The following is a 21,568-nucleotide window of genomic DNA, read 5'->3' as shown; positions in this document are numbered from 1 at the left end:
AGAATTAGATAAGCTAGTCTGTGAACCTGGCACATCTAAGCTTTAAAGAAGTGTCAGCTATGATCTTAGGGCAACTGTGGGGGAGCAGAGCCTTAGGACCGTAAAACCCTCCTAAGCACCATCTCCCCCCCTCCCCGCCCCCCAGCTGGGAATCCTGTGGGAAAAGGGAGAGACACCGGCTGTAGGCGTGGCCTGATTGTAGGTTCCTGGAAGGTGAGGACTTCTCCGTGGTACTCTCAATGCCCAGCTACCCCTAACCTGGCAGCGGCACGCAGCAGGTGCACAGAAAACACTGATCAGAAGAAGGAAGCGCTAGCTTTCGTTCTGCCCCACCTCAGAGGCGGGACGTAGTGGCGCCTGTAAGGGAAGGAAGTTGCTCGGCCTTTCGTTTTACGGGGAATGACCTGGGAAGCGGAACCCCTGCCTTGGTCTAGAGATCGACCCCTCTCCACATCCCTTGCCCACCTCCGCCGAGAACTCCAGCCCCAGTCGTTCCACCCGTACGCCCTGCAACTTCTAGAAGCCCCTCTCGCCTTCCAACCCGATGTCTTGCGTCAAGTTATGGTGAGCGGGGAGTGGGACGTTGATCCGCAGCTTCCGACATTCACACACAGGGCGCCCCGCGGACACGCTCAGAGGATGCCTTTGCGCCCAGTGCCAAGGCCCAGGGACGGGGCCCCTGCGGGGAGGCTGGGGATTGCACCGCCGCTGCCGAGCCACGGGGATCGGGGGCAGCAGCGCGGACTCGGGGCATGTCCGGCTAGTAGGCAAGACCCCTCTTTCAGGCCCAGGGGTGCCCCAGCCTCCCTGGTGCCCCTCGAGGAATTGGAGAACCCGAAGTTCGTCGCCGAAGGCGGGTTCGGCTCCGTGTTCCGGGCGCGACATAGGAAGTGGGGCCATGATGTGGCGGTCAAGATCGTGAACTCGTGAGTGACCCCAGCTGCGGGCCGGCCGGGAGTCTGACCAAGGAGGCCGAGCCGCTGAGCTCCGGGGCCTGAATGGGGAAGGGAGGGCTCTTCCAGGACCTGGGCGCGACTCTGGCTCTCTCCTGGAGGGTAGGAAGTCGATATCCAGGGAGGTGAAGGCCATGGCAAGTCTGCGTAGCCAGTACGTGCTGCTCCTGCTGGGGGTCACCGAGAACCTGGAATGGGAGTACGTGTCCGGGCCAGCTCTGGTGACTCAATTCATGGAAAATGGGTCCCTGGTGGGGCTGCTACAGCCTCAGTGCCCTCGGCCCTGGCCCCTCCTCTGCCGCCTATTGCAGGAGGTGGTGCTCGGGATGCGTTACCTGCACAGCCAGAACCCAGTGCTTCTGCACCGGGACCTCAAGCCCTCCAACGTCCTGCTGGACTCAGAGTTGCATGCCAAGGTCAGCCCATGCACACCCCAGCCCAGCCTCGGGCATAGCCCTGCCCCAGAGCTGCTCCAGCCCCGCCCACTGGACAAAGGACTGCAGCCCTGTCTATTGAATACCCTCGGCCTCTCCTTCTGGACACAGGGCTGCCCAGGGGTCATTGCCCAGCCAGGAGTTTTAGCCCCTGCCATACCAAGTGACAGAGGCCCTGACTAATCCAGATCAGTTCCACAGACCCAGCTCTCCAGACCCTCCAAATAGCCATGGCTGACATAGCCCAAGAGACTCAGACATTGACCCAGCCCCACCCAAAGGGAACTTAGATCTCACATCCAAGGGTCCCACTGCTTCTGTCTTTCGTCTGACCCTCCACACCCCCATTTACAAAGCAGGACCTGCACCTTGTGTGTGTATTGGAGAGGTGGGATTCCAGAGGTTGCCTGGCCCCTTCCGTTGTCCCCTATCTCCTCCTTCTTCCCTTCCTTTGCAGCTGGCAGATTTTGGCCTGTCCACTTTTCAGGGAGGCTCACGGTCAGGTCTAGGGTCCAGAGAGCCAAGGGGTACTCTGGCCTACTTGGCCCCAGAACTATTTGCTGATGTAAACCGAAAGGCCTCCATGGCCAGTGATGTCTACAGGTAAGTTACCCACTGAAAACACACATCCCAAATTTCTACACCTCTCTGAGCCCTTCTAGGGGATGGCATATGGGAGAGGAGCCTTGCCAGTGGTTGGGCCAGGCCTCAGCTTTGTGTCTCCTGCAGCTTCGGGATCCTAATGTGGGCAGTGCTAGCTGGAAGAGAAGCTGAGCGTAAGACTCTAGGCAGACTATGTGATCCCTAACCCCAGATGCCCTTGTCCCAAAAGCCCCCAAGCCTTCCCCTTCCTCAGAGTGCCCTTCTCCCTGCTCACCTCCCCCTTGGATTACACTCCCTACCCCTTTCCGTGATGGAGCAGTGTCCCCTTATACCCTGAATGCCTTCTCTCCTCACCCCTCACCCTCACCCCAGCAATGGCCCACACATCACTGGTGTGTAAAGCAGTGTGTGAGAAGCAGATACGGCCCCCACTGACAGAGCTGCCTCAGTCCAGCCCTGAGACCCCTGGCTTGGAAGATCTGAAGGAGTTAATGCAGTGCTGCTGGAGCTATGAGCCCAGGGACAGGCCCTCCTTCCAAGGTGAGCTGGTATTTAGCTGGCAGCTGGGGTAGGCTTGGATTTGTTAGCAGAGGGCTTTTCCCAGGGAAAGAGGTTCAGTTCATCTGTGACCCACTCTGCTGTCCCTCCAGAATGCCAACCAAAAACCGATGAAGTCTTCAATCTGATGAAGGGCAAGATAGATGCTGCTGTGTCCATGGTGAGCACTCAACACCATCCCACCACCCCAACCTGGCAACTGGTCAGGGATGGCACAACATGGCTCCCTGGCCATTCACTGACTCCCCACTGACCACCATTCTTTATGCCTTGACCCTCATCCCTACCCCCTCCATCCCAGCCCTGAATTCCCAGGCAACAGAGGATGGACAAGGGGACTACTCCCACAGACCACTCTCTCGAGTTTATTCTAGCTCACCCAACTCATGCCTAGCAAGCTCCTCCTGTCCCTGCAGGTGAAGAAGTTTCTGTCTGAGCACAGGAGCAGCAACAGGAGATTGTCTACCCCAGAGCCAGGCCAAGGAAGGACAGAAGTGGATGGCTTTGAGGGAACCACAGAAGCCAGTGCTTCCATGATTTCTGAGAGACTGAACAACCTGAATCTGGAGGGATCCCTCAGCTCTTTTCTTGAAAAATGCACAAGTCATACTGAGAGGAGCAGGGCTCAGGAAGAGCAAGTTCACCCTGCCAGCACAGCAGGGACATCTTCAGATTCAGTGGCCCGACCTCCCCAGACTCCAGAGAACTTACCTTTCAGAAACCAGATGCCCGGCCCCACCTTGACTGGGACTGCAGGTCTCGGACCCCAAGGGAATCAGGTAAGATATTGGCAGGATTAGAGGATGCAGTAGGATTCCTGTGAATCCTGTCCCCTTGCCAGGGAAAACTTGGGGTTGTGGGGGTATGCTGTGGAGAACCAAGCTCCAGAGGCTTGAGAGCCCTGTGTTGTTTGCAGGAGGCTGAGAGATGTGGCACAATCTGGTCCTCCAGGGCCCCAGGATCAAATCCAACAACAGGTATCCACTCTCCATCTCTTTCTTTCCCTTGTTCAATTCTTCCACCAGCTTCTTCCTCAAGACCTATATATAGATCCAGGGTACCTTGTTGGGGGAGGAGAGAAAGGGTTAGAGATGATTTAACCCAAGCTTCTCATTTCATAAATAAAGAAACTGACACCCACTGGGAGAGGATCCTACTGAGGTCACACAACAAAGCCTAATTTGTCCCTGGGTCTTCTAACTTTCCCTGGCACCAACTCTGTGAGCCCCATAAATTCTGTTGTTACTATGGCAGTCCAGAGGGCCTCCCAGCAAGAAAAAAAGTAGGGTCTCAAATGTCAGTTTTCACCCCTCTTGAGCTTCTGCAAACCCAATTCTAGAGAGTCAGCCTATACGGGAAGGCAAAGGACACCCCTGACAAGCCACTGGCTGGCGGAAACCCCATAATTGCATTTCCCCCAGGTGAACACGGGGTGTCGTTGCTTCTCTGCCCCCGCTTTGCCTGCTAACTTTGCCTTTCTGACTACTAAACCCTCCCGCCATCACTATTTCTCTTAAAGGGCCTCCATCTGTTACCTTACACAACTGCGCTGGGGTGCAAATTGGAAATAACAACTACTTGACTACGCAGCAGAGAACTGCCTGGCCCACGCAGAGGCTTTCAACTTCAGGCATGGGTAGGGGCTGGCAGAGCCTCCCACCAGTAGGTTCAAAAGAAAGAAGGCAAGAACCTGAAGCCTGGAGTGGGCCCCAGGGCCAGTATAATCATAGTGGGAATTAAAGCACCTTCTAAGCTGCCTCCAGGGGTTGGGGCAAAGCACTACCCTTTTTGGCTCCTGACTTTCTTAGAGGGCAGTCCAGCCTGCACCCAAACTGACTGTGATCTGCCCCCCAGAAGTTAATAAACATGATGGAATGTTAACCAAAGTCCGCCCAGGAGTCTGAGGCTCAGCCAAGGGCAAGGGACAGGGATGGGGGGCTGGGAGCTGACAGTGAAGGAGGGGGAGGCACTGCAACTCCACCAAGGCAGGAAGCAGGGACACTGGGATCTGGGAGCGGGCAACAAGGTGGCACACAAGGTCAGGGCCCAGCCGGTGGCAGGAAGGAATCCTGGAGTCCTGGCTCCCCAGACCACTCTGATCTCAGGGTGGAGTGCTTCCTCTAGGGCCCGGGAGGGCCACCCCAACCTAGGCCTAAACTCTGAGGCTAGATGCTGTGGGGCCCTGGGAAGCGGGGAGATCTCCGTGGGAATTCACAAAGCTCAGCCCTTCTATTGCCCTGTACGGTGCCCACTCTCTGAGGTCAACCCGCATACCATCCCTCCCTCCACCACACACTCACACATTGCTTCCTGGGTGTGGGAGCCCTTCTGATTCTCAGCTGGGGTCCGGGAGTGGAAAGTCATGGCTCCACAGCTACACATAGAAGTGTCACCTGCCATCGAGCTGGAGACAGCGGGAGCATGGACAATTCAGACCGGCCACAGCAGCTGCCAGCCAGGTGGGGAGGCAAGGGAAGTGAGGCCCCCAGTTCTGACCTAGATCCCAGTCTCCATCTGGCACTGGGACCCACACTCTTCCCTACCTTCTGGCCAGGCTTTAGCCCTCCCTCGGTCTCCCCACATCCAAACATTCCACCCCCATTTTGACACTTCCCATGCAGCCCACCCCCATGCCCTGGCGTCTCTTCCACAGTCCACATTCCCCTTCCTTGAGGGGGCTGATGTGGGGAGGCGATGGTGTTAGGAGAAACAATCTGAGTGGGGGAGGAGGCCAGGGGAGTTCGGCTCTGGCACGGGAAGGGGCCGGGCTGTCCCGTCGGGGAAGTGGGAGGGGGCCAGCGGCGCCGGGAGGGAAGCGCCTGTCCCCCTGGCTCCCTGCCGGGCTCAGCTCACTCAGCTGCGGCAGCGTCGCGGGCAGTGAGTTCAGGGGAAAAGGAGGAACCCGGGGCTCCTCTTCACCAACCTCAAGTCTTGTCCTTCTGGCGATAAGGCTTTTGCTTGGACACCTCCACAGTCTGGTTTGAGGGACGAGGGGGGAAGAATTGGGGAGTCCCCTCCCTACCAGCTGGGAGCGGGCTGGGAGGCCGCACGGAGTGCCTGGAAGGAGCCTGGGTTGCCTCAAAATTGGGGGCACGGGGTGTAAGCGGCTTGGAGCAGGAAAAAAGGCCGTGTGGCTGGCCGGGCTGCAGGAGGTAACCCGGAGCCTGGCCCTCCCCAGCCCCGGGAGCTCGGGGTTGGGGAGACCATGGCCCGCCTCTTCAGCCCCCGGCCGCCCCCCAGCGAAGACCTCTTCTACGAGACCTACTACAGCCTGAGCCAGCAGTACCCGCTGCTGCTACTGCTGCTGGTGATCGTGCTCTGCGCACTCCTGGCGCTGCTTGCCGTCGCCTGGGCCAGTGGCAGGGTGAGCAGGGCCTGTAGTGCCGGGGGCCTCCTCTATGGCCACGTCGCTGCTGCAGGGTCGCGGCGGGAGGGTCAACAGCCTAGGGGACATTTTCGAGGTTGGGATTTGTGGGGTCTTCTTTTCGATGTTTTTTGCTGAGAGCCAAGAAAGAAACGTTGACCCTTGCTAAGAACTGTAGTGACCCTGGGCAAGTCACTCCACCCTTCTGGGCCATGGTCTCTGTGTCTGCACAGGGAAGTAGCTGAGTCCTGGATGCTTCTAATTTCTCTCCCAGTCCTTGACAGACTTTATGAGCTTCTGTGGTCTACGGATTCCAGAACGAATCCAACACCAGATTTTCCAATTTTCCAGAGGGGAAATTCTACTCAGACCCCGGGGGAATTCATTTCCTGGTTTTCTCTCCCTCTTAAGGGATGTGGGGCAGTTGTACCCACAGACTCCCAGGAGTCACCCTTCATTCTGCTCTCATTTAGCACTAAAATAAATCATTTCCACTTTCTGTTTTGAGAGCAAGAGGGTCTTCAATTTCATTTCTGGAAATAGCCTGCTCCAGGTTTTCTTTTCACTCCTTAGAGGCAAGGTGGGAAAATCACTGGGCGCGGCCAGTCCTTGTTGGTCCACCCCGAAGTCCGGGAAGAGGTGGGGACAAAGGGCGGGGACAGTGATGGACCTTCCATGCCGGGAGCTGAGACAGGTGGAGAGGTCACAGCCTAGACGGCAAGGGAGGTGCTGGGTGCGGCGAGTCCCGGGCGCCCCCTGCTGCCCGAGCGCTACTTCGCGCCATCCCCGAAGCGAGCTGCCGGGTCCCCGGGGCGGGGAATCGAGCAATTGGCCAGATTTGGAGAAATTCATTCCTAACTGCTTTCTTGTGAGCTAGGATCCTTCACTTGCTTCGGGGCCCCAGGTGGGTGCCATGATTTCCGTTTGACAGATAAGAAAACTGAGGCTCAGAAAGGTCATGGATTCACAAATAGCAAATATAGGTTGGAGCCGGGTTTTCTGGGTAGATGTCCCAGGCTCAGCAGCCACCGCAGCAGGCAAGTGAAATATTTGGCTGGACTATACGAGATTGTGGACTCTAGATTAAAACAGTAGGATACTGGCAATTTCATATGGCTCCACCAAATGTGAATGGCAAACCAGCCGAGGTGCCCCGCCTCCTTTTCGTACTTGGGTTTGAGACCCCTCAGAACTGGCCTGGGGAGCTGCCCGTTCTTCCTCTATCTAGTTCGTTCCTCCTGGCCTTGGGCGAGCTCCCCAAACGCCCCATCACAATCTCGCCTCGCACACCCCTTCCCCGAAGGAGCTGGCCTCAGACGCGAGCTTCCTGACCACTGTGCTGTGCGCGCTGGGCGGCTTCTCTCTGCTGCTGGGCCTGGCTTCCCGCGAGCAGCGACTGCAGCGCTGGACGCGTCCCTTGTCTGGCCTTGTGTGGGCCGCACTGCTCGCCCTAGGCCACGGCTTCCTGTTCACCGCGGGCGTGGTGAGCGCCTGGGACCAGGTGAGAGGGGCGACAGGAGAGGAGGGGAGGGAACGCCGCGGCCTCAAACCCGCACCCACGTCCTGAGTAGCGCAGCGTAGGTCTTCAGCTTCCCGCGCCTCGCCCGCAGGTGTCCTTTTTCCTCTTCGTCATCTTCACCGTATATGCCATGCTGCCCTTGGGCATGCGGGACGCCGCTATCGCGGGGCTCGTCTCTTCGCTCTCGCACCTGCTGGTCCTCGGTCTGTACCTGGGGCCACAGCCGTATTCACGGCCCGCGCTGCTGCCGCAGGTGAGCACACAAGCAGCACAGGCTGCGCCCAGGGCCGACTCTGCCGCGCTCTGGGACGTTCCTTTGGGCGTTTGCAGATCTGGGACTCCAAGGCAGAGCGCGGTGCTGGGCCAGGATACAAACACAGCTAGACCCCGACCGTGCCCTTCTGAACCCGATGCACCGGAGCAGCGCGGTGCCTGCTGATACCGGAAAAGGGCTCTGGGCCCACGGGGAAGGGAGTCGTGGTTCGCCCGGGGGTTAGGGAGGTGGCGACAGATGTGGATGATGGAAACTTCACAGAGAATGTAAAATCAGAACTTGAGTAGTTTATGCGATGGGCGTGGTGTCGGGGGTCGGGGATGGTGGGGTGGTGTTCCAGGCAGAGGAAACGTACGCGCAAAGGTTTCTACACCTAAGAGACTATGGTGACGCAGCAGCTATAGTCGAGAAGGGAGCATGGGGGAGGGGAAACGCCCCTATGGATCCCACAGTGTGGCACCACTTGTCCCGCAATACGTAGGTCCCTAACTGTAGAGCCCGATCCTCCCCAGCCCATCTTCGAGACCATTTCTAGCTATGTACATAGCCGCCTCCAGCCCCACCCGGTCCGGCGCCCTCTGAGACCGGCCCTGACCCACAGCTGGCAGCAAACGCGGTGGTGTTCCTGTGCGGGAACGTGGCGGGAGCGTACCACAAGGCGCTGATGGAGCGCGCGCTGCGCGCCACGTTCCGAGAGGCGCTCAGCTCCCTGCACTCGCGCCGGCGGCTGGACACAGAGAAGAAGCACCAGGTGAGCCGGCCCTAGTAGGCAAGAAGGGGCGGGACTAGTGCTCCGACGGAGAGAAGATGTTTAGATTATGTCACCGGGCTCCTTCACAAGCTGAGTGGCTTTGGGCAGGTCACTTGACTGTCTACTTCCTCTTTTGCATACACCTCGGAAGACTGTTGCTAGGCTCAAACAAATCGAAGCTTATGAAAGCACCTTAAAACATTATGGTATTAAGTGAAGCACTCTAATGCAGGCGTCAGTGCTGGCAGCTCAGTCTCTAAGGGTGATCAGAACAGGACGAGGTGCTGGAGCCCTGCTATATAAGTAGCTGGGGGACCTGGGTAGTATGCCGGAGAGCACCTGCTGGGGGTGGGGCAGTGCCTAGGTGGTTTGGGGGACTGGGACTCCTGGCTTTAGGGTGCCGGAGGGCTGGTGCTCATAGTGACCTTCTCTAGGAACACCTTCTCCTGTCCATCCTTCCTGCCTACCTGGCCCAAGAGATGAAGGCAGAGATCATGGCACGGCTGCAGGCTGGACAGGGGTCACGGCCGGAGAGCACCAACAACTTCCACAGCCTCTACGTCAAGAGGCACGAGGGAGTCAGGTATGACGAAAGATGGCTGGAGAGGAGGGGCCCGTGGCCTCAGTCCCTAGCCCCACTGACACAGTCTGCTCTGCACAGCGTGCTGTATGCTGACATCGTGGGCTTCACACGGCTGGCCAGCGAGTGCTCCCCTAAGGAGCTGGTGCTCATGCTCAACGAGCTTTTTGGCAAGTTCGACCAGATTGCCAAGGTCAGAGGGGGCTTCCCTTCCCACCCAGGGACCCTGAAACATCCCATCCTGGGGAGCCCCTTCCATGGGAAACTCCAACCCTATAAGATCCCAATCCTACTTCAGAGCCCATGTGAGCTCCCAGATGCTCCAATGGAAGTAGAAAACCTCTCAAACATTCCCAGTCACAAAGCTGCTCACCATACATCTCTAACCTGGAGAGACCTCTCATCATTATAAATATCCCAACTGCAATGCCTCCAAATATGCTTAGAGCCCCCAACATGTGTCTCTGGACACTACAACCAAATCCAGAAAGATTTTCGGATGCTCTGACCTTGGGAAACCCTTCCAAGGGAAAATTCTGCCCTGTGCAACCTCAGCCCAGCCACCTGCTCTGACCCCAGGGATGCCCCCAAGTAACAAGTTCTTAGGTCCTCCCCACAACCCCTCAATCCTGAGGCTACTTTCATATGCCCAAATTTAGGTACACCCTACACATGCCAAAACTGGGGAAAGCCACAAACATCCCAGCCTTGGGAAACCCTTCTGAGAAAGAGATCTGCATGGGAGACCTTAGTCATCCCCATATCAATTTAAGGGAATATTTAGATCTGACCTAGACACTCCCAACCTCAGAAGTTCTTCATGAATAGCACACTTGCTCCCCACTTTTCCCAACTCCCCCCTACCCCTCTGGCTTCTAACCAGGTTCCTCTACACACACCCCCACACACTCCCAGGAGCATGAATGCATGCGGATCAAGATCCTGGGGGACTGTTACTACTGTGTCTCTGGGCTGCCACTCTCACTGCCAGACCACGCCATCAACTGTGTGCGCATGGGGCTGGACATGTGTCGGGCCATCAGGTCAGCTCAGGTGGGCGGGCAGGAGGAATACAGAAGGATAGATGTGGGAGGGGGCAGGCAAGGTGGTGGAAGTCCCACTTGAGAGAAGAAGTGTGGCATGGGTAGGGCTGAAAGCAGGACTCAGACTGTCTCACGCACTCTGCTCAGGAAACTGCGGGCAGCCACTGGCGTAGATATCAACATGCGTGTGGGTGTGCACTCGGGCAATGTGCTTTGCGGAGTCATCGGACTGCAGAAGTGGCAGTACGATGTCTGGTCCCATGATGTCACACTGGCCAACCACATGGAGGCGGGCGGTGTACCAGGGTGAGCCCTGGGGCCCCAGGCGGTACAGCAGAAGGCCAACCAGGCTTCTGCACATACTGCCACCCTTTTTATAGTTTCTTAAGATGAGCACAATCCCATGTGAGGCTCAGGGAGATTCTGGGATGCAGGGAGGGGAGCTGGGAGGCACCTCTTGTAACCCAGGGGCTTTCTCTAAGTCAGACCTCCATGAATGATCTTTGAAAGATATTTGCAGGCCCTCCCTGCTGACTCCCACTGCTCCCTCTTTCCAGACGAGTGCATATCACAGGGGCTACCTTGGACCTGCTGGCAGGGGCTTATGCTGTGGAGGATGCACCCATGGAACACCGGGACCCATACCTTCGGGAGCTAGGGGAGCCCACCTACCTGGTCATCGATCCGCGGGTAAAAGCCCAGCCTAGATGGACACCATGTGCTGGCCCACCAAACCACCCCACAGCCAACAGATCTAATCTCTTCTCCTATGCAGAGATTGAGTTACTGGGTCTGGGGCATCAGGGGGGACAGGGGGAGGATGTGCAAGCCTCTAAAGTGTAGGGGGGAATGGAGAAGCGTCTGTGATCCTTACTCTCGGCCCTCACATGTCCCAGGCCGAGGAGGATGAGAAGGGCACTGCAGGAGGGTTGCTGTCCTCTCTTGAGGGCCCCAAGATGCGTCCATCACTGCTGATGACCCGCTACCTGGAGTCTTGGGGTGCAGCCAAGCCTTTTGCCCACTTGAGCCACGTGGACAGCCCTGTGTCCACCTCCACCCCTCTCCCGGTATGTGCACCTTCCTTGTGGGCCCCAGCACTTAGGTAAACACACCCCCATTGTCCTTAGGACCCACTCTCAGACTCCCCTGCCCCCATTGCCAGTGAGTCACTGGATGAATTGTGACATCCCAAGGTCCTGAACTGTGTGGTCACCCCAGTCACTGGTTCAGGCCCTTCCTTGCCCTTCCTTTCAGAGAAGGAGCAAAGATCACTGCCCTCCAAGCTTATCTTAAAGAAGATGCAAGTTCCCCATAGACACCATGCCCATTGCTCCCCTGCCTCCGCTCATGTATTAGTATGTTTTCTGCTGCTTGTAATGGAATACCTGAAACTGAGTAATTTATAAACAAATGAAATTTATTTCTTACAGTTTTGGAGGCTGGGAAGTTCACAGTCCAGGGGGCACATCTAGTGAGGGCCTAGTTCTGGGCAGGGACTCTCTACAGGGTCCCCTGGTGTCACATGGCGAGAACGGCAAGACTGAGAGCTAACCTTCTCACTTCTTCTCCTTATAAAGCCTTCAGATCCACGCCCATGACCGCCATTAAACCATCAACACATTACTCCATGAATGTATCAATACATTCACAAGGGCACAATCCTTGAGATCCAATCACCTCTTAAAGGCCCCACCTTCCACCACCATATTGGGGGTTAAATTCCAACATGAACTTGGGGGAAACATTCAAAGCACAGCAATTCAGGGGAGCCCCTTCCCTTGGCACCACAAAGGCATAGACCCCACTTCCTCCTGACTCTGATTCCAGTGCTGCACACCCATCCCACCAGGAAATTCTCTGTTTAACTGAATTCCTGCAACTGCACACTCTCTTCTTCAATCCCCTGACATTGGGGAGTGAGGGGAGGAGGGAAACTGGCAGCAGTGCCTCAGGGGATCACTTAACTCCAAGCCTCAACATGGGGTAAGGGAGAGGTCAGAAGGATTAAGCTCACAGGAGGAAGAGGAAGGAAGAGTCCAAGGCCCGGCTGACTGCTGCAGGATGAGGCCTCCAGGGTGGGGGTAGAGTAGTATGTGGGGTTTGCTATAAACCCAGGGATGGTGAGATGACCTTGGGAGCAATTCCCATGGTAGGAATGCCTGCCAGAGCCCATGTTAGACCTCCTGCCACTCTCCACTGGTGTGCAGACTGGGAAGCCTCAGGGTGGAGAAGCAGGAACCCCCTGTTCAAGGGTCTGGAGACCTTGCATCTTCTCTGAGGTGAGCCTGAGGCAGGACCTCACTAGCCCAGAAATTCACTTTTTGGTCCCTGAAATCCCAGGGGCTCAGTCAAATGTTAGAAGTCCTGAGAACCCCCATCCACTTACTCTTAAGCAGTGTGCAACTTCGGAGTGGTGGGGCAGTGTTCACGCTGCGTACCTTCATCCTTTTCTTCCATGTTTTACGACCACCTGCTATGTGGCAGGCACTAGGCTTGTTTTTGAGAAGATAGAAATGAACAAGATGTGTTCCCTGCCTTCAGATGACTTACAAGCATTGGGGGGAGGGGCAGGGAGGTAGTTTGAAAAAAGGTAGACCCAGGTGTGGATGCATAGATGGGCACATACTTAGAACATACCATTCTCTCTCAATATCTCCCTCTCCCTCACCTTTTTCCATTCATCAAGTTTTTGTTTGGGGGGTGATGTGACCCTGTGACCTTGCTTCCTTCACATGAGCCAAAGGGAACAGGGAGGGATGATCACCATACTACCTGTCCTGGACAGTGGCCGCGGAACCCTGCTCTCTCTATCCGCGGTTACTTATTTGCCTGCTCATTTTCATATCTCTGCATACACGGTGCATTCCTTTTGGTGAAGAAGAGAATGATTGTCATCAGATTTTTTTCCCTTTCTCATCCCTTTTCTTCTCCATTCTTTGTTATCTGCCCCCATCATCTCTCAGCTCAGCCTGGCTGACTGCACAGAAGGTGAGAGGAGTCAGAATGTTCTGTACTGTCACTTCAATTTAAACCAACAAGAATATTTTTGGCATTCAAGGTTGTTGGGAAAGTCCTTGCCTTTGGAATTTGGGCAGTCTTTAGGGAAAGTGAGACAGAATAAACAGCCACTCAGGCCTATAGAAGACAAAGTGTTGTCCAGTAAGTGATAGAAACCATGAGGAAATAAAGGGTTTAAAGACCCTGGCTCTAAAGAGTCAGGAGGAAACTTTAAGGAGGAAGTGGGGTTTAAACCTCCCCTTCAAGAGCAGGTGGGATTTGGTGGAGCGAGTGAGAGAGAAGTCATCAGAGGCAGGGGAAAGATCCAGGTCAAGGTCAAGGATGTGTGTAGAACGTGCAATGCAGTTCACGGTCTGCCTCACTGCAGGAGCAACACTCATCATCTTCCCCCCACCGCCCCCAATGTGTTCTCCCCACAGGAGAAGGCCATGGCTTCTTTCAGCCCCCAGTGGAGCCTGGACCGGTGAGGAGGCCTGAGCATCTGGCACAGTGGGGCTGTCTGGGTGACCAACCTCCATCCTCCCTGGGGGGCTGCTCCTGCTTTGCCCAGATGCTTTTGAGGGTCTCTGTGGTGACAGACTTGGCTCTCACTGCACAGGAGCCGTACTCCCAGGGGACTAGATGATGAGCTGGACACTGGGGATGCCAAGTTCTTCCAGGTCATTGAGCAGCTCAACTCTCAGAAGTACGGATAACGAAGAGGGCTGGGAGGGTTGTAGCCCTGAAGTCATGTGGTGGAAGAAGGAAGGTGCTCCCCTGAGGGTCTGGAGGGAGTGAGGGGCTTCCCTGAGGGGAAGACTCACCTTATCACCCCTCCTGCCCTCTCCCTGCTCTGCCTGTTTCTCTTACCACCCCCAACCTCCCACCAGACAGTGGAGGCAGTCAAAGGACTTCAACCCACTGACACTGTACTTCAGACAGAAGGACTTGGAAAAAGAGGTGGGTGGAGGGTATCAAAGGATTGCCCAGCTTTAGTTCCTTGGCCCAGTGTGTGTGTGTGTGTGTGTGTGTGTGTGTGCGTGCGTGCGTGCGTGCGTGCGTGCGTGCGTGCGTGCGTGTGTGTGTGTCTGGCCCTGTGTCTCCACCTTATCTCCCCAGGTCTGCTCAGTTTGTGATCTGGGGGTGAGGGGCTTGTGCCTTTCTCCAAAAGGAAAGTCACCCTGTCGATTGAGTTACCTGGTGGTGGTGGGAGGAAGGAGGGTAGCTCCTTGGAGAACTGGTTGTGGCTACATGGAACTGAACTGGAGGGTGAGGTGGTGAGGCTGAGGAACCCATCCTTTGCCTGGGATTGATACCTTCAAGGTACACTATCTCTACCCCTGACCCCCTACCTTCCAGTATCGACTCTCTGCACTCCCTGCCTTCAAATACTATACAGCTTGCACCTTCCTGGTTTTTCTTTCCAACTTCATCATCCAGATGCTGGTGACAAACAGGTGAGAGAGCCCCAGGCAAGGGAGGCCCTGACTCTCATGTACTGATCCCCTTGCCCTTCATGATCCTTGACCCACATTTTCTTCCATTAACCCCTTCCTTAGCTTCAGACACTTACCCACAGAGGAAACACGTGTGCTGGGAAACCAGTGATAATCACAGTGCTCTTCTTGATATCATCCATCCTGTGGTCATAACCCCACCATTTTCACATGCCTGTGTCTTTTGGCTCTAACAACATCCTCATGAAGGTTTTGTTCCCATTGAGAAGCCCAAATCTCATAGCAAATGAGTGAGCTTAGAAAGTAGGTCCTCAGGGCCAGCCGGTTAGCTCAGTTGGTTAGAGTGTGGTGCTGATAACACCAGGGTCCAGGGTTTGATCCCTGTACCAGCCAGCCACCAAAAAATAAAAGAAAGAAGGTAGGTCTTCATTCCTAGTCCACTGATAGGAGGCATAAGGATCTGTTCAGAACTCAGCCAGGTTAAATAGCTTTGGCCTAAAGTCCCAGAGATTGGTCTGATGTAACCTCAGCCGTTCTTGCGAGCCTTCTGCCCACTTCCAATATTGTCCCTACCTTATTGGTTGCTGTTCCACCCCAACACTGCCCTCAACCCTTCAGCTTTCCCAAATCATCAGAACACAATGTCTTTTGTCAGCCTGGATGCCATCAGCATTTCAGCCAATCTGGATTCCCCAGGACCTCCCCCACCCCCATCTCCATACCAGATCACGCAGCGTGCTCACAGCACACAAGGAGCCTATTCTGGCACTTCAAGGCCTTGCTCTTGTCTTCTTTTAGGCCCCCAGCTCTGGCCATCACCTACAGCATCACCTTCCTCCTCTTCCTCCTTCTCCTCTTTGTCTGCTTCTCAGAGCACCTGACGGTAAGGAGGGCTGGAGGGTGGAAGGGGTGAGCTGAAGCCCCAGCCATGAACTGGCCTGAAGAAGGTGCCCAGCCCGTGTGACTAAGTCATGGCCCACGCTCCCTCCACAGAGGTGTGTCCTGAAAGGCCCCAAGTTGCTGCACTGGCTGCCTGCTCTGTCTGACCTGGTGGCCACACGACCTGGACTGCGAGTAGCCCTGAGCACCACCACCATCTTCCTCGTCTTTGCCATGGCCGTTATCAGCCTGGTGAGGGCAGAGGAGCCCCTGTCCCTCCCCATCAAGTCATGCCGGACCTGCCAGGGACTGAAAGGGGACCCCTGGATTTGGGAGAGCAGCAGGACTAAGGCCAGAGGATGCTGGAAATGTACAAGTATAAAGAAAACAATTACAGTCAGCCATAGTCTACCATCTGGGCATAATCATTGTTAATAATACTTTGGTGAATATCCTTCCTATCTTTTTTCTATGCGGGCAGATATTTATTACTTAGCTCACTTGGCTGATTTTTCAGAACTTAGAATCATTCCAAGAGTTCTATCCCAGGAAAGCACCTAGGAATCGTTCCTCAGCCAAGTTACAGAAAAGGAAGCTAAGGCCCAGAGAGGAGAAGTAGCTGGCAAGAGTTCATAGGGTGGACCCGTGGCAGACTATTACTCATGGCACCCCTCCCACAACCTCTCCCCCAGCGAGGACCCTAGTGCTCAGTCTCCCTCACCAGCCAGAAATAGCAGAATCTGCCTCTTTGGAAGAATCTGGCCCTGACTCATCCCCGAGTCAGCCAAAACCCAGCACCAGCCACCCTTGTGCCCAAGGAGCTGCCTGCCTCCCTCAGCTTCTCATCTCCTCTGCAGTTCTTCTTTCCAGCATCATCGGACTGCCCTTTCCAGGCTCCCAATGTATCCTCCATGGCTTTCAACCTCTCCTGGGAGCTCCCTGGATCCCTGCCTCTCATCAGTGTCCCAGTGAGTGTTCCTGCACAGTCCTTCTCCTCCAGACCTTTCCTTGGCACCCCCTCTCCCACCTCCTTAGTTGAAGAACCCTCCATCCTGTGGATTGGAACAGACATAGTACACCCAGTGTGTGTTTGTGTACAAGGCACTCCCTGTCTCCTAGATAGGACCTGGGCCCTGGGAGGGACAGGACAGGGACCATGGGGTGTTCTCCCACCCTTGCCTGTGGAACATGCCCACTCCTGACCACCTTGCCTGGCCCTGCAGTACTCCATGCACTGCTGTGTGCTGGGCTCCCTCTCCTGCTCCCTCTTTCTGCACATGAGCTTCGAATTGAAACTGCTGCTGCTCCTGCTGTGGCTGGCGGCCTCCTGCTCCCTCTTCCTGCACTCCCACGCCTGGCTGTCTGACTGCCTCATCGCCCACCTCTATCTGGGCCCCTTGGACTCCAGGTGTGTACAGCCGCTGGCAGAGTGCCCAAGCCCTCCTGGATGGGGCTGAGATGGGACACAGCAGAGCTGTCCTCGCCTCACTGACCTGAACCACTCACGGGGCAAAGACTGAGGGCTACGTGGGCACTGGGGGCCGGGAAGAGGCCATCAGGAAGGGGCAGAGCGAGGGCAACCCTGATCCATGGTCTCTGCAGGCCAGGAGTGCTGAAGGAGCCCAAACTGATGGGAGCTGTCTCCTGCTTCATCTTCTTCTTCACGCTCCTTGTCCTGGCTCGGCAGGTAAGCCACCCAGCTCAGCCCTCCAGGGCCTCCTTACAAATGCTGAGGCTGGGGTCCTGTGTTTCTGACTTCTTCTCTCTATCTTCAGGGCTGGCCTTCCCTCCCTGAGAGGGGTGCCCACAAGTTCTCCCCGCCCTTCCTCCCTCCCACCCCCAACCTGGGAAGGCCCATGCTTAAGAAGAAATATGCTGCCAGTTCTGTACCCCCTAGTTTGAGTCTAGTTTCAAGGGTAGTCGCTCTCCAAGGATGGTTGCATCTTAAGCCTTATATCTAACTGGTGGGGAGCGGGGGTCAGGCATCATGGAGTGGGGGGATGAACACTCAGGAACTGGGGCTTCCCCTGCACTGTGTCTCCCCGTGGTCCCCTGGTGACCCTCCCCAGAATGAGTATTACTGCCGCCTGGACTTCCTGTGGAAGAAGAAGCTGAGGCAGGAGCGAGAGGAGACAGAGACGATGGAGAACCTGACTCGGCTACTCTTGGAGAACGTGCTCCCTGCGCATGTGGCCCCCCAGTTCATTGGCCAGAATCGGCGCAATGAGGTGACTCCTGACCCCTGACTCCTGAGCCCCAGATGCCTTAGGGTCTCATTGCAGATGAAAGTCTTGGCCTTGGCCTATCATCTCTGGACTCCCCTGCAGTGGGTCGAGCAGTCACCCAAGCCCTCGTCCCTGTCAGGTGGCTCCATTTTCACAAGGTCTCGGGCTGTCTTTGGTGAGCACAGAATCTCTGCATTTCAAATTCTTACTTGGAAGGAGTGTCTTCTCCAACTCACAGCCACTCTATACCTTTCAGAAGCTTAGTCAAGTGTCGATGGGAGTTTTCTGGAGGATACCAGGGGTCTTCAAAAAGTCCATGGAAGGATTCACACTATCTTTTAATTCTGCTCTTTTTCATGAAATATTTTTTCATGAAGTACTCTCATACAGTCCACCCATCTCTCTAGACTTGCACTATCCAATATTGTAGCCATTAGCCATACATGGCTATTTAAACTTAAAAAAAAATTTTTTTTTTGACCAGTAAGGGGATCGCAACCCTTGGCTGGGTGTGGTCCGCAATACGCTCAGCCAGTGAGCGCACCAGCCATCCCTATATAGGATCTGAACCTGCGGCTTCGACGCTAACAGCACCGCACTCACCTGAGTGAGCCACGGGGACAGCCCTAAAACTTAAATTTTAATTAATTAAAAAGTTCAGTTCCTCAGTTGCACTAGCCACATTTCAAGTGCTCAACCGCCGCATGTGGCTAGGGGCCACCCTATTGTACAGCACAGATATAGAACATTTCCATCATCGCAGGAATTTCTATTGGATGATGCTGCAGTAGATCCTCAGAAAACTAGCAATAGTCAGACTATCAGAAAGTCACCCGCATATTTGCACCCCTGCCACCTGGCCATCTTTGCTATGGAAATGCTCTTGGCTTATACTGAGGCATGTTGGAAGATACAGCTCAGGGGCTGTTTCATAGACTTATGCTCCTGGACTGCTTTCTGCTCTCAAGATCAGGAGTTCAACTCTCCTTGTTTCTTCTTTTTTAGATACAGGGAATCTTGTAACTGATCCTATTTCTCTATTCACATTGGCTGCTAGAAGGCTCAGAACAGGAATCTAGGATTTACAAGGACTTTGTGACACCCATTTTGTGAACCAACCTCAGATGTGATTCCGTCTTGATTATCGTCTGACCCTTATTTTCTCTTTGCCCCTATTTCCTATTGTTGCTTTATCTTATCTTCCATATTGTAGCTATCTTTGTAAGTTGACTTAACACTTTTTAGCAATAGACGGGATATAAAAATAATTCCCTTCGACATGATCCCAGTTCTAGGAGCAACTCTCTTCACATTGCTGTGAGGTGATCCTGACCCCAAACCTCTGTCTCTCCTGGAATCACGATGAGACCAAGCCTTTGACTCCTGAGTCACATCCCTGGGCTAACCTGGCCCCACTCCTCTCCCTCCTTCCTAATCCTTCTTAAACAGAAGGACTAGGAGTGTGGATGCAGGGACGAGTGCCTTGGGCAGACCCAGAAAGGGGAAGAACCAGGACTGGCCGGTTGCTCAGCGGGTTAGAACATGGTGCTGGTAAAACCAAGGTCGAGGTTTCAGATCCCCATATGGCACCAAAGCCACCAAAAAAAAAAAAAAACAGAAAGAAAGAAAAGAAAGGGGAAGAATGTGAGTACACCCCTCACCACAGCCTCCTGCTCTCCCAGGACCTCTACCACCAGTCCTACGAGTGTGTTTGTGTCCTCTTCGCCTCAGTCCCAGACTTCAAGGAGTTTTACTCTGAATCTAACATCAACCACGAGGGGCTGGAGTGCCTGCGGCTGCTCAATGAAATAATTGCTGATTTTGATGAGGTGACAACTTCAAAGGTTCCCCAAACCCTATGTCCTGTATTCTAGAATTTCCCACCAGTCCCTCCTTCCGCTCTGTTTTCCTGGCCATGAGGCCAATTCTCCCCTCTTCTCCCAGCACTACTCCTCCTCTGATCCTCCAGCTGTACCCCCTCCAGCCAGCAACGTTGCCCATTATCAACCCTCTCCTTCCCACCACCATCCCCAACCATCCCACAGCTTTGCCCTTTAGCCTTCAAAGGCCTGGGGCTGGGCTTCTGGGAGAGGGGAGGGAGAGATCAAGAGACACTAGGGACACAGTCCTCTCTGTACAGCTGCTCTCCAAGCCCAAGTTCAGTGGGGTGGAGAAGATCAAAACCATCGGCAGCACCTACATGGCAGCCACAGGCTTAAATGCCACCTCTGGACAGGACGCACAACAGGTAGAGCAAACCCTCCTTACCTACAGACCTCCTCTGGGCTCTCGTTGCTGGGCCCATAGTGGGACTCATTGCTGTGCCCTCATCGGCCCATCCTGGTGGCAGGCCCATTGCCAGGATGCTGAAAGAAGCTGCAGCCACCTTGGCACCATGGTGGAGTTTGCAGTGGCCCTGGGGTCTAAGCTGGATGTCATCAACAAGCACTCATTCAACAACTTCCGCCTGCGTGTGGGTGAGGGTCCTCCCTTGCTGGGGCAGTCTGGTACCTCCTGACCATCCTACTCTCTCCCCACTCCAAGTCCTCTGTTAGCTGCTCTTTAGCTCATCTCTGGACCCCTCTGCAGACTCACTCCCTGGGATGGGACATGAAGCTGCTGGACCAGAAGATATGGGGAGAAGATAGCTCACTCCCTCCCTTAAGTCACACTCCTCCAGCCCTGGAGATCCCTCTCTCTTCTAAGGACCCCCCTGGCCCTTCTCCCCAGTTCCTTGAGCTTTCTCTTCCCCCTCCCTCCTCAAAGTTTCCTCTGTTGGGGCCTCTCTTTACCACACCCCTTGTCAGGGTTGAACCACGGACCAGTAGTAGCTGGAGTGATTGGGGCCCAGAAGCCGCAATATGACATTTGGGGCAACACAGTGAATGTGGCCAGTCGCATGGAGAGTACAGGAGTCCTTGGCAAGATCCAAGTGAGGAGCCACATTGGAGGCATGGGGGGAGGGGGATAAGGATAGAGCCACCCCCATACTCCTTCACCCCCATACTCCTTCACCCCCCTCCAATTGTAGGTGACTGAGGAGACAGCCCGGGCCCTGCAGTCCCTGGGCTACACCTGCTACATCCGGGGTGTCATCAAGGTCAAAGGCAAAGGGCAGCTCTGCACCTACTTCCTGAACACAGACTTGATACGAACTGGACCTCCCTCTGCCACCCTAGGCTGAAACCCCCAACCTCCTCTAAGATCCTCAATAAAGAGACCCTGGGATGTCTGGAGCCAGTTGATGTCAGAAGCTGCTGATGTAGCTGGGGATCACCTTCTCTTTTCCCTCAGCAGGATGGCTTCTTCCCAGGCCAAACTGAGTGTGTGTGAAACAGTGAGCCTGAGTGTGTTGTAAGGACGTGATTCTTTTCACAAGCTCAGGAAGAGGACTGCCTCGGCCTCTCTGTCTGGAAGACAAACTGATTCCAGTATTTTGTACACCTTGGAAGCATAAAGAATTTTAGCCATGACTCAAAACAGGATTTGTTCTTTTCTGCCCCAACCCACAAATATTTGAAGGACTCTCCAGGGAAATGTCATTTGATCTTTATTCATTCAACAAACATAGTATGTGCATACTATGTAACATGGGCGAGAGCCCTGGGAAATAATCTAGTAGGTCCCTCCCAGTTTCAGCTGCTGTTCTCAAATCAGCCCACCATGCTTTCCAGTAAGGACCTGTAGACGATTTGGGGGTTCTCCAGTTCCCAGGTCCACCAGATGCCCCCTCGCTTCCTTCTGCACCATTCTGCACAGATGCTGATACACGAAATGGGTCTTGAAGTATCGATAGTTCATTCTCATCTGCTCATATTTTGGGAACCACAGGAGAATCTTGACACCCTACGTTTGTTGCAGATGTTGCACATGGAATTTTGGTTTTGTTCTCCTAGTTGCTCTTTCCTATTTTTATGGGAAAGATCCCAAA

General features: G+C 54.8%; 2 protein-coding genes across 3 annotated transcripts; both read left to right on the top strand.

Moving 5' to 3' along the window:
• Positions 1 to 807: 807 nt before the first annotated feature.
• On the top strand, positions 808 to 4,288 carry RIPK3 (receptor interacting serine/threonine kinase 3). Its single transcript, XM_063090108.1, has 9 exons — positions 808 to 926; positions 1,060 to 1,369; positions 1,845 to 1,990; positions 2,117 to 2,163; positions 2,363 to 2,530; positions 2,641 to 2,708; positions 2,965 to 3,327; positions 3,465 to 3,525; positions 4,068 to 4,288. The coding sequence occupies exons 2-9, from the start codon at positions 1,088 to 1,090 to the stop codon at positions 4,286 to 4,288; spliced, it is 1,356 nt and encodes a 451-aa protein (XP_062946178.1). The 5' UTR covers positions 808 to 926; positions 1,060 to 1,087.
• Positions 4,289 to 5,416: 1,128 nt separating this feature from the next.
• ADCY4 (adenylate cyclase 4) lies at positions 5,417 to 21,103 on the top strand. Of its 2 annotated transcripts, XM_063088740.1 has the most exons (25): positions 5,417 to 5,912; positions 7,216 to 7,413; positions 7,523 to 7,684; positions 8,307 to 8,456; positions 8,891 to 9,039; positions 9,118 to 9,229; positions 9,952 to 10,079; positions 10,227 to 10,385; positions 10,637 to 10,769; positions 10,976 to 11,146; positions 13,517 to 13,560; positions 13,696 to 13,782; positions 13,967 to 14,036; positions 14,436 to 14,533; positions 15,332 to 15,416; positions 15,527 to 15,664; positions 16,270 to 16,380; positions 16,636 to 16,820; positions 17,015 to 17,099; positions 17,482 to 17,640; positions 19,320 to 19,466; positions 19,778 to 19,885; positions 19,988 to 20,114; positions 20,445 to 20,569; positions 20,669 to 21,103. In XM_063088740.1, exons 1-25 carry the CDS (start codon positions 5,754 to 5,756, stop codon positions 20,819 to 20,821), a joined length of 3,243 nt encoding a protein of 1,080 aa, XP_062944810.1. In that variant the 5' UTR covers positions 5,417 to 5,753; the 3' UTR covers positions 20,822 to 21,103. The 2 variants fall into 2 exon arrangements, with proteins under 2 accessions (XP_062944810.1, XP_062944811.1); XM_063088741.1 differs by lacking the exons at positions 9,118 to 9,229; positions 9,952 to 10,079; positions 10,227 to 10,385.
• The last annotated feature ends 465 nt before the right edge of the window (positions 21,104 to 21,568 follow it).

This window comes from Cynocephalus volans, chromosome 3 (assembly GCF_027409185.1).
Source record: "Cynocephalus volans isolate mCynVol1 chromosome 3, mCynVol1.pri, whole genome shotgun sequence".
In the NCBI taxonomy this organism is placed as follows: domain Eukaryota; kingdom Metazoa; phylum Chordata; class Mammalia; order Dermoptera; family Cynocephalidae; genus Cynocephalus; species Cynocephalus volans.
Note: the sequence above shows the minus strand (reverse complement) of the source record. Positions and strands in the feature narration are given on the sequence as shown.

Excerpts from the sequence above, each read along its gene's own strand:
- ADCY4 (XM_063088740.1), top strand. The coding sequence starts at position 5,754 with ATGGCCCGCCTCTTCAGCCCCCGGCCGCCCCCCAGCGAAGACCTCTTC. Across the intron at positions 13,561-13,695 it reads CCCCAGTGGAGCCTGGACCG|GAGCCGTACTCCCAGGGGAC; the intron begins GTGAGGAGGCCT and ends CTCACTGCACAG. Across the intron at positions 14,037-14,435 it reads AGAAGGACTTGGAAAAAGAG|TATCGACTCTCTGCACTCCC; the intron begins GTGGGTGGAGGG and ends CCTACCTTCCAG.
- RIPK3 (XM_063090108.1), top strand. The coding sequence starts at position 1,088 with ATGGCAAGTCTGCGTAGCCAGTACGTGCTGCTCCTGCTGGGGGTCACC. Across the intron at positions 1,370-1,844 it reads ACTCAGAGTTGCATGCCAAG|CTGGCAGATTTTGGCCTGTC; the intron begins GTCAGCCCATGC and ends CTTCCTTTGCAG. Across the intron at positions 1,991-2,116 it reads ATGGCCAGTGATGTCTACAG|CTTCGGGATCCTAATGTGGG; the intron begins GTAAGTTACCCA and ends TGTCTCCTGCAG.